Source organism: Tetrao urogallus (genome assembly GCF_951394365.1).
Source record: "Tetrao urogallus genome assembly, chromosome: 3".
Classification (NCBI taxonomy): domain Eukaryota; kingdom Metazoa; phylum Chordata; class Aves; order Galliformes; family Phasianidae; genus Tetrao; species Tetrao urogallus.
In genome coordinates, this window is record NC_136815.1 from 59,053,809 (window position 1) to 59,069,044 (window position 15,236).

A 15,236-nucleotide genomic window follows, 5' to 3' on the forward strand; every position below is an offset into this window, starting at 1 on the left:
CAAATGATCCAATGTTTGTGAATTTCATTATGTCTGTTTTACTGTACGTGGTTGCAGTGGACTATATGGACCCCAGAACCATCATTTTCTGTAAGAGGTGGACAGTTAAATAAAAAACAGAAGGTATCATAAAATTTTCACTATTGTGACATCTCCTGAAGGTTACAATATAACCTGGAGATCATTTTGATTTTTAGTTAAGCCAGAAATGCTGGCCAAAATGTTAATTGAAGTAACTTTTTTCTTTAATTTTCTTTGTTAAAAGCTTAAGAGTATCCAGTTAATCTTTTCTAATGGGGATAAAAAACACGTCAACTATTGGATTAAGATGATTTTGCATTTAGTTGTGAAAATATTTCCCATTTTTCTGTCTTCCCTGTGGTCTTACTAGGTTTGCATAAGGCTAAGTTAAATCAAGCTGACCAGTAGTGCATGTTTAAGAACTGGGGTAAAAGTAGTACTTGTTTTCGCTTCACCGGACTTCATTCTTTTTCCTCCTAACCCTTTTGATGCTTTACAGACATTTTTTAAGCCTCATTAACTTGCTGATTTTCTTTAATGACAGTATCAGAAAGGAAAATGGAAATAGGTAGAACAGAGAAAGAAGGAAAAATATTGATCTGTTTGCCAAGTTCCTCTGATCACGGCTCTGAATTTTGTGTCTGTGTTCTGCAGAGTGTCTTTCTCAATAAGTGAACATTCAAAAACATTAGCAATGTTTACAAGAATGTGAATGTAGATAAGAAAGAATTATTCTTGCTTTGTCTGCCTCAGCCAGCCTCCATCCTCTATTCCTGTGAACCATGAGCTGGGACAAAAGAGATCAAAGATGCTGGTATATCTTAGCCTCTTTCAAGGTGAAGAAAGGCATTCATTGCCTTGAAGAAGGTTGAAACTGATCCTATGGAGAGCAGAAGACAGTATCTCATTGTCACACAGAGATGTGGTTAAAAGATCCCTAGAAGCTGATGACTTTTGTGTTGAGTACATTACTTTATAATAGTGCTTATCCAAAGTATATTCTATGTATTTAACCAAGGTCTGATCGTCACATATGAAGATAGAAAACAGTCACCTACTGATCAGGAGCTGTGGAAAACTGCTCATTTATGTAGTGCCAAACAAATGCACGAAGATTTCTAAGCTAGAGATTGAACTATCTGCACATATAAATACTTTCAGTCAAGGTCACAATTTTTTCTTGTAACTTCCAGATCCTTGAGCCAACTTTTAGCTGGATAACTTTTACTGTATATGTGAGAACTTGCAAATAGGATTACACACAGCTTTTAGTTTACCCAAATTATCTTGCTTATTGAAAATAAACAGAAGTAGACTGGGACCAGCTTGCTTTCTGGTTGAGGATAAATGTATTAGTAGCCCCAAGCACAGTCATTTACTGAGTCTGTGCTAACTGCAACCATCAGTCAGGAGAAGGAATGTTAGTTTGGTTCTTCTTGAAGTGAGTTTAGCTTTGATATCACTGAGCTGTTGTCTTTTTCCTCTCTGCTCCTTTTTTGAGAGTTTATCTTATACTTCCATATTTTTTCCCAATTCCTTTTGATTAAGCTGTTACTGATCTCTCTACACTCAGCAGTCTAACCTCTGTGTCATTGTGTTGTTTCTGCCTTCTTAACCTAAGCAGTTTGGCCGCTTATCCCCTCCCAGTTCCTTTGAGGCAATAGTGACAACCGTATCTTTTCATTGTCATCTTTAAGTAAAATTGGGCACAATTTCTATGTGTAAGAAAAGGAGCAGTTTTAGGGCTCAAATTCCCTCATCTGCTGTTTTTCTGTGGCCTGATAATTTTCCATGTAATACTGTTAAGCTAACTAATGTTGTATAAGGTGTCCTTGTTAATCTGGATGGCTCATTTAATGGCATGCTAATGTTAAATATGAGTTACAAGAGATCAACAAATTGGTGGTCAGATGACCATGATGCCTGTGAGTATCATAGAATCATATCATATCATCAAATGGCCTGGGTTGAAAAGGACTTCATAGATCATCTAGTTTCAACCCCCCTGCTATGTGCAGGGTTGCCAACCACCAAACCAGGCTGCTCAGAGCCACATCCAGGGACTAGGCTTATGAGGAGTAACTGAGGGGATTGTTTAGTCTTGGAAAGAGAAGGCTGAGTGAAGACCTTATAGCTCTCTGCAGCTACTGGAAGGGAGGTGCAGCAAGCAAGGAATCAATCACTTTTCTCAGGTGATCAGCGATAAATTGTAAGGAAGTGATCTCAGGTTGTGCCAGAAGATGTTCAGATTGGATATCAGGAAGAATTTCTACATAGAGTGTGTGCTCAAGTATTGGAATAGGCTGCCCAGGGAAGTGGTGGAGTCATCATCCCTGTAGTTATTTAAGAGATGTGAGGACAAGGCAATAAGAGACATTTGATCTGTTTGCTATAGTGGTAGGTCTTGGTAGGTCAGGGGGATGGTTGGACTTGGTGATCCCAAAGATCTTTTCCAACCTAGGCATTTCTATGATTTTTGAAATCATTTCTGAAGGCCACCAGTTAATTTAGGCTTATGGTTGCAGCTTGGAAGGGCCTGGCTTGGAATCACAATTTTTGGGTTGAAATGTCTTTAACATATCTGGTATTTCTTGAAGGATAGATATGTTATCTCTGGGAAGGAAATGAGCTATTTTTCGGTTAATAGGAGGAGAAAGGTCAGTTTTGTAAAAGATTCTTTATTGCATGTTTGTAAAAGTTCTTTCACGCAGGCTAACAAAACTGTTCTTATGAAATATATTGCACTTTAAAGAGTACACACTGAGAAATTCTTCAGAATTCTCAAAAATGTCTATGATAACCTTTATATTCCATCACCCAGTTGACTCAGAAATGAGGTTTTGTTTCCCTGTTTCTGTGTCTTCCTGTCTCTCTTTATCTATTCACAGCCAGATAGTCTAGCTGAGATATCTGGGTCCTGGACTTCTATCTTTGATACCTTTGTTTTTTAAACATGAAACATAACATAGGTTCTGATAAACTGGTCATTTGAGCTGGAACAGAGTAGTGTATCGTTCTATGGAAGAGCAAAGAGCAGTTTTCAAGTTTTATATTGTATCAAGTTCAATATCAAAATTGCCCAGGAACTGCAAATCAGACATACTTTATCACTACTGCAGAAAAGTGTCTGTGAATATACTTTAGGAAACCTTTCTGTAGTTGACTGAATGAATATAAAAGTCATGTTTGTTTAGATTCTGTTTTTAGAGAGTCAAATAACTCCTATCTTACCTGAGGTGCCTTTCTGTGATTTGATGGTTAATGCAATATTTAATGTAGGATTTGATCTTTATCTTAATTCAGAAGGTGAGTACATTCATATGGAGCTCCACATGGCCTGTGCTTTGGCTAGCCAGGATTCTGTTTTAGTGGAATTTGCTTTAAATTTTATCACTCCTGTGTGCTCTGCACTCTTAAAAGAATGCAATTTCAGAGCAAAATAGAATTTATAGTTGCTTTGTCATGATTAATTACTGCACTATTGCCCTATGTTTAGGCAGATAGAGTGATGTATGAGGCAGCACGTAGGATATGGTCACCTGGCTTGCTGGGTCACCTGTCAGAACAGGGGTGGTTGTGGCAGGCTGCAGTTTTTGAGTGTGGGTTCTTAGTTCATGTGCTAAGCAACATAGTTATGTTGTAGCATCCAGAGGTTGGGCCACCCAGCAGTGACTGGCCAGAGCGCCTCTGAGATGGAAAGGAAAGCAACACTGCATGGCAGAGATACATTTTTAAGTCTCCTTCAGAGTTCAGAAAATACCCTGTGTTATTTCTTAGACCCACTTCGAGGACCAGGATATCTGTACTGATTTTATTCTTAAACTTAAGCAGTAATGTCTCTGGTCTTGGTTTTTGTATTCTACTTTTATCCCTTTTCCGTATTTGATTAGCATATAATATTCTCTGAGTGGACAGAAATTAATGCCCATATGACAGAGCAAAACAAAATTGAATTCTGTAAGCTGTTTTACAGCAGACAGTTTGCTTGCTGTGCTTTTTGCTTGGGTGTTTGTGGGGCGTGTATGTATGTTTTTGTTCTTTTTTTCTATTTTTATTTTTATTTTTAAAATTATTATTTTTTTTAAAACAAAACCAGAATAAAATAGTTTTACTAGAACTGAATTAACTCAAAGCTATTGAATACTGGTATTGTCTGATAGTTAGATTTCCCAACACCATACAGTAGATGGCATTACAGTGTTTTTTTCCTTCCCTGAGGAAAATCGCTAAAACTGAACTTGTCATCCTTTAGAGAAAGCAATTTCAGAAAGCGTTTGATATACAGATAGTAAGTATAGGAGATGTTATGATATGGAACAGAGTCTCTGCTAGAGAATGTCCAGATTTAGGTCTTTTCCTTGTTGCATCCCAAAGAGTAGGTATTACTGTTTAATAAACACAGTAGCAAAACCAGTCTTTTTTTTCTTTTTCTTTTCGTATCTGTTCATAATAGTTATGCGACACATTTCTAGCACTAGTTAAGGTGTTCATCTAAAACCTTGCTGGAACCATGTGGTAAGAAAGAAACACTGATCAGTTGTAGGTTTTGAGAAAGACAATTGCAGTGAAAACTCCTGCATAGGCTCACTAACTTTTGTGTTGTGGAGTGGCTGTGGAATTAATTTCAGAGGATTACATAACTTTATCATTACCTTTCTGGAAAGCTGCTACTGTGGACTTTCCTGTTTCAATCCTGCTAACATGATAAATAAGGAGTATCTGACCCTCTAGAAGACATGCATTTCATGTTAATAGATACTAATACCAGTCTAGAACTCCACAGCCTTTTACAAGTAATAGTGTGAAGCGTGATTCCACATTCCTTTGTCTTAAACAGTGGAAAGTTATTCTTAAACAATTTTTAATTATGAATTAAATGTTATGACAGTATACAATAATGCTGTCAAAAAGTAATGCTTTCTGAATTTGATCCTGTGCTTTTCATTTAGAAAGGTGTCTCCTGAGCTCATCTTTGACAATTGTACCCTCTTCTTACTTGAAGTTCCATGCTATGTGCATGTTTTTGATGCCGAGTACTATGCAGATTACCCTTAAAGTAATGCCTCCTACTTATTTCCAAGGAAACTACAACAGATACAGAGAGCACAATAACACTATTTCATAGAGCAGATTCTCTGCTACAAAACACTATTTTTCAACACAGTCACTAGCTAGGCATTTTCACCAGCAATGAACAAGAGCCTGCATGCTGTGCTTGTAAAAATCTGCACCAGCGGAGGTAACCCACTGTTCACAGCTGCCATGATGGCATCGTTATTAGGAAAATGTTGCCTATGCAGACCATCTTTCATTGGCTCAAATGGATGGAAGTCAGAAGATGCCAAATCTGGACTGCATGCTGGGTGTGGTAGGACAGTCCAGCCAAGATTGGCAATATGCTCCGTGATCTTCAAACTGGTATGGGATTCAGTGTTATCGTGTTGCAATAGAAAAGTTAACTGCTTCTCTGGCCTGACTGCAAGTTCAAGCCTACAGCATAGTCCAAGTTTCAGAAAATCCATAAGGATCACCCCTTTCCTACCCCAAAAGACTGCATATCACATACCCACTGAGATCTGCTTCCTGAACTTTTTCTTCGCTGAAAAATTCACATTATCACTCCACAGACTGCCATTTTGATTCTGGCTTGTAATGGTGTCGCCATGTCTTGTCACTGGTAACAGTGTGAGGCAGGACACTGTCACACTTGTATTGATCAGTAGGTCCCAAAAAACTTGCATATAGTTTTATTTCTGTTCCTGTGTGACCATTTGTGGGAGTCACCTAGGCACAACCTTTGTAATATGCCAACATAGCTACCATCATTTCCAATGCTGTGAAGCCATTATTCAGCTTCGTCAACAGTTCTTTGGTCATAATGCACCAACTTGAATGGCTGAACTGATTGAGACACTCTTAGTTTTGTTGTGTGACAGCTGTTCATGGCTATCTGGAATGTGGCTTGTCTTTCATGTCACTGCTGTCACTGCTGAAACGCACAATCCCACTGCCTCACTGTGCTCACATCCACTGTTTGTTCTCCATAAACATTCAGCAAGTGTTGATGAATGTCTGTGGGTGCCACTTTTTTCTGCATGGAGGAATTCAGTGACACACCTTTGCTTCATCCACACTTCCATGTCAGAGGCCATTCTGTCAGAGTGCCCCTCTGCTGCTTTCTGTCATATGGGTACAACATGTAATGGGATATTGGTAGGAAGGTTCATCCCTACTTTCCTACCACCAACATGTGTCTGTAACATCATGGGACAACATAATAAAATAGGAGGGATTGCTTTTGGAGCACCCCTTGTATATACAATATTACTGGATGATTACCACCTCATGGTTACCGTAGAAGTGTAAGATTCTTTGAGAGTAGTTTTATTTATCTTTCTTAGAAAGACTAATTTTTTTTCTGAGTATCATTACAGCCTAATTTATTGAGTTTTTATTCCTCTTTTTCTTTTGTGTTAATATTATTTGTTTTTCTTGTGTTGCATTATGTTATATGGAATATATTTTATATGTAAATTCTGACTTGATCTGATACACTGTGTTTAATCAAATATTTTCCTTGTTTTCTCTTACTTAGGTTTAGCCCAGTCTGGTGCATGGGGTTGCTTTGATGAATTTAACCGCATTGAACTTCCAGTTTTATCAGTAGCTGCTCAGCAGATATATATTGTACTTCAATGTAAGAAAAATAAGAAACCTCAGTTCGTTTTCACTGATGGTGATGTTGTTGACATGGACAGAGAATTTGGCATATTTCTGACTATGGTACGTATATATGTATATAAACAATGTTAGTGTGGAAAATCTTTCCCATATCGTTGTGCATAAAAGTATCCCTGATAAAATCACTGGAACTCTCTTAGAAAACAGTGAGTTTAAATAATAATTTTCTCAAATAATGATATTTTTGCTTGCCCATATTTTTAACTGGTTCTTAGGACCTGATTTATGCAGTCATAACTACATATCTTAAGGGCTTTTTTAGTTCAGTATTTGACAGTTTGAGATTAAATCCAGCCATCTAATGTTTTTAGTCTAAATCTATCAAAATAGAACAGAAGTAATTGGCTATTGGAAGGACTACTCTAGATGTTTCAGGCAGTATTTCACCACCTCTGAAGAGTTTTTAACTCCAATCCTTCTCCATGACAGCATGAAGGAAGTCACCTTCACTCTGATTCACTGACCTCCCAGAGATTTATCTTTGATGCCTGTGGACTGTATTGTTTCTGTCAGTGCAGGAGGCAAAGAAATAGGAAAGTGTAAGAATGCCATAAAAGCTTCTTTATACTCCTTAGCTTAGGCTACATACGCACAATTAAATTAAAACATTTTCCATTATTCTCAGGTTTTCTATCTTTGAAACGGTGTTAATGTTGTCCTTCTAATTTGGAGGGAAAAAAAAAAAAAAAAAAAAGACAAATGAACTTGTGACATACCTAGTCCAGAGAAAATGCTGTTTGAAAACTGCTGGAAGAATTTAAGAAGTTATTACTGCATAGCCAGAGACTACTGTTCTCAGAGCTGACCCATGTGGTAGTCATAGAGACTTCTTTAGTGAAAGATCAGATGGGTCAGTTTAAGTTAAGACAGTAACCTTCAGCACTGCAATGCTATCAAGACCCTGAGTAGCTAATTGTTTAAAACAGTTCCAATATAATGTGTAAGTGGTTGCCTGTTTTGATCTGTGTGTCTTATGCATCTCAAAATGCCATATGTGATACCATGTACTTCATGAACTGCAATATTTGGACAGTTTAGTAGTAACGTGTAATTGTAACATGCTTCAGTTATCTGGTGTGATCTGGCATGTACACCTGTGTTTGCAAAATAATTATGAAAAAAGCTAAACCTTCCTATCCCACTGTCATCAAGTAAGATTTTATTTTATATTTTTCATTTCTCAGAACCCTGGCTATGCAGGACGACAGGAGCTTCCAGAAAATCTGAAGATTCAGTTTCGTACAGTTGCTATGATGGTGCCTGACCGTAGCATTATTATGCGAGTCAAGCTGGCAAGTGCTGGTTTCCGAGACAACCAAATCCTTAGTCGAAAATTTTATACACTCTACAAGCTCTGTGAAGAGCAGTTATCTAAACAGGTAAAATAAATATTTGTCCAACTCTAAGCTGTCACTGGAAGGGAATGTGGAGAATATACTTTCATGGAATATATAATTATTTTGACTCTCAGAAATGTAGTCATTTCTTAAGGTTTTCAGTTTCTAGTTCTACCATCAGAATTTGAAATTATTGTGTTATTTTTAGTTTTTAAACTAGGTTGTATAGTAAAGGAAGTTTAGTTTGTGATTTTAAACAGATTGCAGATAATGATAAAGATAGGATGAATAGTGTGCAGAGCTGTAAAGAGCTTTGTAAAGGACAGTTTTTTCACTCTTCTCACTTACAAAGACTAGATGTATTGGAGAGACAGTGTGTGAATTTTAAATAACTGAAAACTGCCTGGTAGAAACGAAGAACAAAGCTGCATTTAAGAGCAGGACTAGTTTTTATCTTTTGAATGCTGAGTGCTGACTGTCCACTAGAGGGTCTCAAAGAGAAATGATACGAATAGTAGGTAAATTGCAGCTCAAATGAGAAGTCTGCTCCTCTTGAATCCTAATGTACCTGGACATACCGACTGTGTTCTCCATTATATTAGTCCACATCTACACCACATATTTATTAAAGATTTTGTTGGCTTCTATGTAGAAATCTTCAACTACACCAGAATGAGATGGTAAAGCATCATGTTGTCCACATTATTTGAGAGGTAAAATAACAAAGTATAGATTTGGATTTTCTTATTCTTTTTCCATCCCTTGGTGATTTCACTGTGTCAATATATATATTGCCAACCAAACTAGATTCTCATTTTCATTTCTCTCTGTTTTCTTTTTTTCTGAGAGAGTTTGGCTCACCAGCTGTATGTTGTAGACTGTCTTCTGAAGGATCATATATTCACTACTGTCTTTGTAAATTGCCCAAGGTGATTCCATTTAACCTTCAAATTAGTTTTTAGGCAATCCGAATCACCCTATTTCTGTAGGGTGTTGTAGCATCTATTTGTGTTAGTTGATTTGTTGCTGTCCATCTTACTCCCTCAATCCTGTCCATGTTCATATACTTAGTAGTTATCAGGGAGGGAACTGCCTGAAGGAGTCTGAAACTGATTGAAATGCTTACGTGGAAAACTTCCTTAACAATTAGTCAAATGGTTTGTTGTCTTATATTAGTTCAATTGCCTTGTCTTTGGTCAGTCCTTTGTCTCATCTATATTGATGCTAGCAAGGGAGTTCCTTACTATTAATTAATGGATATAATTACCATGTGTACTGGTTGTGCACACAGGCACAGCTCTGAGATGCAGCCACGTCACAATGATATATTTGAATGTTACCCTTTCATCGCACTTAACTTAAATTACATAGTTCTTATTTGAGCAGCTAGTATATCTGCGGAAAACAGTCTCCTGTGTGAATTTATAATTTCATCAGGACCCTCTAACATTTCTTCAGTAATGACCAGAGAAGCCTGCTACATTGATCTTTGGTCCTGGTGGTTTACTTCATGCATCATGATTCTGTAATCTGCAGTAGAAGCCAAGAAGCATAGCTTTGTACAAAACCATAGCAATGTGCTACTTTGTCATGCCTGTGCCTGACAGAAGCCCTTTGAACAGTCCTGCTCATGTATAAATCCATTATATACAATTATAAAGTCAGAGAAGATCTGAGTTTGGAGGAGTCCTGTATCCATGCTGAAATAGGCTTAAATAAATCCAAATTGCTCAGCACCTCATCCAGGTGGGCTTTGAGTATCTCCAAGGACAGAGAAAGCACAATCTCTCTGGTCAAACTGTTGAAGTGTCTGACCGCTACTGCAGTGGAAAAAAAACTCTTCTGATATTGAAGAGGAATTTCTTAGATTTCCATTTGTGCCTCTTGCCTGTTGTCCTGTCACTTGGCACCACTGAGGCTGTTTTCTTAGCTAAATAATTTGCTGTAAATATTTGTGACGCTCCGTAACATTTTCAATTGACAGGCAGACTGCACTTTCCCAGGCAGTCTGTTCCAAAGTTTGATTTTCCTTATGGTCACAAAGTTTTCCATAAAGCTATAAAGCTGACTTGAATCTCCCATGATGTAATTAAATGCATTGCTTCTTTTTTTGTCTTTTCCTTCTGCCTTCCTCTTTGCAGAAATTTTTTGCACATCAAAGACTTCAATTGTAATTCATCCTATGTGCTACGTATTTACTCTTCCTACTCATAAAGCAAACATTTTTTACTTCTTCATGATATGGCATGTTTTATATTTGGCTGATATCTTTATTTTCTAGATTATCTTCAGTATGGGTTTGACTTCAACTGTTGAACCCAACTTTTGGTCACAGTTTGAATTACAGTTATGGTACTGTTTACCATCTTGATATCCCCTACAAACTTAATGAGTAATAACCAGTTGGCTACTCATTGCTGAAGTTTTGAGTAGTGCTCAGTGTGTTGTTCCAGTTTGTCAGTGATAGCAATTGTGAATCCATCATTACAAATAATTGTACATAGGTCAGATGTGGAGATACCTCAGTTGCTCTGAAAATATCAGAGCATGAATTGAGATTATGTATAAGATAATATAGGCTTATGTATAAATAAATTGTACCTGTATAATTTCAGTACATTCTTTTCATATCAGCAAGAGATGGGCTCTTTTAGTTACCAATCCCAATACCCCACATATCAAAATAGTAGCAGTTCTTATGTGTGCAGGTAATGAAAAGTAGTCTAAAGACGTGGTTTATTGTTTGTGCATCTGACATATTATGAATTTAGGAAAATGATAGAAGCAGCAGCTTTGTTACAGATGATGCATGAATGTGGCAGTGTACCACCAAAAGGGAGACTTGGCAGGCGTTGACATGCAACACTGGAAAATATTTTCAGGATGAGATAGCAACAGAGCTGGAATTTCAGTTTAAAAGATGAAAAGCTGTGAATTTAATTGTATTTAAAAGTTCAGTAGCTGAGATTTCTTTAGTTAATATACTTTTCAGCCCCTTCTTGATATTGAATTCTTCAGTGTTTGTGGTACCAATTGTACTTATGTATCATTTCAAGGTTCACTATGATTTTGGATTAAGAAATATCCTGTCTGTTTTAAGAACACTTGGAGCAGTGAAAAGATCTAATCCCGAAGAGCCAGAGAAAACTGTAGTGATGAGAGTTCTGCGGGACATGAACCTCTCCAAACTGGTATTGTAACACTGATGTCTTTTCCAAAAGAGTACTTTATTAGCCTTTGTGAAGTGTATTTATTATGCACTTGGAAAAGCTCTTTTTCTTCAGCAGTTGGATACATTTTATTTTTTTCTACTAGATTATTTATTTTTATGCAAATACAGTTATAGTGAGAGCACTATTTCTTAAAGAGAGGAAAACACATCAGAAGCATTAGGTGGAGAAATAATCAGAAGTACCAGTGTTCTAGGGGACCTGACCTCTTACTCTAACTGCCTTATGTTTTTTCTTCTTTCTACCCCATCAATGGAGAGAAAGGAAAAATACATTGTGCTACTTTTTTAATAATGTCATGGAAGATTCTTAATCCCGAGTTTCAATTTAAACAATTTTTGGTTGTCTTTTTAGAATATTATAAAAATTGCAATGAGTGAAGTAACTGGAAGCAGCTGACACTTTCTTGTATAGTGTAGTCTGTCTTGTTATCACTATTTAAAGTATTAATCCTTGCTTTATATTGCTGTAATTGTAAGGCTATAGTATATCTAGAGTCCATGTATTTACATTGGCAGCCAGTCCTGTGATGGGAACCAATTACACTGTTTCTGATGTTAATCTGTTTAGCTCATTGGTACATGCAGTCAAACCTATAGGCGTGCTTCAGTGATTTACAGAATGAAAAAGATCATAAGAAATGTGAGGGAAAATACAATTTTAATAAATCTTTCTGGCTTGTATAACAAATTGAGAAACGTGTGTGATTATATTGATACAAATTGTATTATAATGTTAACATTTTTATGAGCCTTAAGTATTTAATTTAGAAATTGCTACTTGTGATTGCATTGTATGAAATTCACTTAATAAATCAGATGTGTAATATTTACTTTGGAAAATATACACTTTTGTACTACTGTCTTTTAAATGGCATGTTCTTGAATAGTGTTTACAGCTGTAATAACAATTTCAGTTAATAAATAATATATTTCCTCCCTACTTTATCCTTGACAGGTGGATGAAGATGAACCTTTATTTATGAGTCTCATTAATGACCTATTCCCTGGAATTACTCTGGATAAAGCTGTATATCCTGAACTACAGTCAGCCATTCAGAAACAGGCAGAGAAAGCAGGGCTTATCCATCATCCACCTTGGATTCTTAAACTCGTTCAGCTGTATGAAACTCAACGAGTCCGACATGGTTAGCATGAGAGAAGAGGTTTTGAGGCTACATAAAAGCAATAAAGTTTTTTATGTTATCTGTACAGAGCGTAGATTATTTTCACAAAAAATGTATTTTGAAATTGGACAGATGTCATTTCTAAAGCTTATGTGGATAGGAAAGTATTAGGAGTCATTATCACTGTGCAATGCACACATAGTGAATTTTTAGCTATGTAGCATTACATTTTTATGGGAAATAAGAAGGTAGCCTTCAGAATGATTGAAATTTCTGTAGTACAAGTTAAAATGTAGAGTATTTGTTCCAATTCAGAGATGTCTGGATTTGTTTGGTATTCTGAAAGCCACAGTTGCCCTCAGTGATCAGTCCTGAAGCTTACATTTAATGTTACTGTGAAATAGTGATACTGAGAAGATTACAAAAATAATCACTCGTGTCTTTAATTTTATAGATTCTAGTAGGCATGCACTATAATTCCAAGTGCTCTTTTTTTCAAATCTGGTCAGTGAGTCTGAGGAGAAATAAGCCACCTGCTTGAGCAGAGAGTTTGGACAAGATGGCCTCCACAGGTTCCTCCCAATGTCAGGCTTTCTATACTTGTCATGTTTATAGTCCACAAGAGGCTGTTGAATAAAACTTACCCAGTCCTAACAAGAATGCCAAAGATGCTAGTACAAAGAGGTTTGCCATTCATAGTTGAAAAAATTATTCTCCGTTTGAAATGCTTGCCAAGACTCTTAAAAATCTAGGCATTTTAGTCTGTGAGGGAGAAAATATGAAGTAGCAAAGTAGCAAATCTATATTGAAGAAGCCATCCTTTTTATTCTTTAAGAGTGATAGTAAGTGAACAGTAACCTCAAGCAAATGGAAAAAATAGAAGGAAATACTTGCTCACATATAGTCTAAGAGCTAATGCCTCAAAAGATTATTTCAAATTATGGATTAGATGAAGGAACTAGTAGTTAATACTTGGTTGAATATATAATTTGCATCCAAACTGCTGGGTTCAGTGTTCCACATCAAATTATAACACTGACACAGGAACCGTAGAAGTTTATATGATTTAAATTGTGATTAGATATACTTTCTTGATGGAAGAAGCTGTTTGAAGAACAGCTCCACAGCAACAAGATCCATGGGATCTCTGTGCTTTCTCCACTGTGGCATTCTGTCTAAATGTCTCTTTCCACATATGCCTGCTATTCCATTGGTCATGCAGCTCCAATTGACCTAACAGTTAGATGCCAGGGCTTTTTTACTGCACAGTCTTGCTCATGTTGGGAAAAAGACCCTTGGATTTATGCATCCCCATAGAATTTCATGCAGTGAAGAAAAATCTGTAAAACATGATTCCCCTTGGTTGGAATAGAGGCAATATGTGCAAATAAAGAAAAAATGTATCATTATAGTGAAGAGTCATTGTGGATAGATGCAGGTGCATATTTTAGTTTTTGTGGTTCTGAAAGTTTTGCTTAGTTTAGTATATGTTGGGAACTACTCACTAAATGCATTTAGAAATTACTGGTTTTGTTTACCACCAGTCATGTCAGTGTCACTGCATGTGAACATCAAAAGGCAGTTGTGTTTCCCAATTACAGAAAGGAACAGAACTGCCTGAGGGAGGATGCAGACCCACATAGACTTCCCTGTCATAATAGGCCAGGCATTTATAGAGAAACATCTTTTTTGTATTGGCTTTTGGATAAAACAAGGACTGCTAGTGGAAAGGATCATTAAATGGTAGCATGATATTTCATTTTAAACCATGTTTGTATTGTTTCTAAGGTATGATGACTCTAGGTCCAACTGGTGCAGGAAAGACCAAATGCATTAATATTTTGATGAAAGCAATGACAGATTGTGGTGCTCCTCATAAAGAGATGAGAATGAACCCAAAGGCAATCACAGCTTCCCAGATGTTTGGTACCCTTGATGTTGCCACAAATGATTGGACAGATGGCATTTTCTCTACATTATGGAGAAAAACTTTAAAAGCAAAGAAGGTAATGGGTATTCTATTGTGATAGTTAATAAGGGCACTTACTGTTGTTTCCGTAAGATCTCATTATCTGTCATTTATGTGAAAAGTCTTCTGTTACAAATTCAAATGGGAAAATGCAGTGTTGGTTTTGTTTTGCATCTGAATAGCTGAATGTACCCCAAAGTCAGAATTATGTGTGTATGCCAAAGAGAAATGTGCTTCCCAAGCTCCAGAGGTTCCAGAATTAAATTGAAATATATTTTGAGAGTTTTGCTTCCTTCTGTAATTAGGTAGTCCTACTGTTCAAATTCAAAAGCAAGAGCTACTCATGTTTTGACATGACAAGAAAGGTAATATTCTCCTGTCTGATTTTATGTCATTACTGCTCTATTTCCAAATTCTTTTATCGCACCTGCACATGAAGTTTCACTGTGTAATATAACACTCAAATCTTAAGAAGTTTCAGTTCTATTCAGTTCTCATTTATAGAATAGGAAGCCTTATATAAGAAAACTAAGTAGCATCCCATGAGGAGCATGTGCCTTGTCTGTGACTTAATTTAACTGGAAATGTTTTAATCCACCTTGATGACTGATGGGATGATGGGTTTGCTAATGCTTTTTTGTAGGAGAGAGGGAGAGATTTATGTTTAGAGCAGTCCAAACTCTTGCTTTTCACAATTCTTTGATTTATTTTTTTTTTATGTGGCACAATTTAAAAAAGGAAGGTTCAATCACTGAGCAGTTATGAAAACTGCAGTACGTACATACTGAGCCAGTCAGCAGAAAATTATGATT

The 15,236-nt window shown here is 36.6% G+C and overlaps 1 protein-coding gene across 1 annotated transcript in view; it reads left to right on the forward strand.

Moving 5' to 3' along the window:
• Positions 1-15,236, forward strand: part of LOC306945115 (dynein axonemal heavy chain 5-like) — a gene marked incomplete at both ends in the record, with an annotated part of 145,964 nt that overhangs the window by 48,721 nt on the left and 82,007 nt on the right. The window contains 5 exons of the mRNA XM_079533823.1: positions 6,617-6,804; positions 7,947-8,141; positions 11,156-11,290; positions 12,287-12,476; positions 14,244-14,461. Of these exons, the coding sequence (XP_079389949.1) occupies positions 6,617-6,804; positions 7,947-8,141; positions 11,156-11,290; positions 12,287-12,476; positions 14,244-14,461 (926 nt within the window). The remainder of the gene's footprint in view (positions 1-6,616; positions 6,805-7,946; positions 8,142-11,155; positions 11,291-12,286; positions 12,477-14,243; positions 14,462-15,236) is intronic.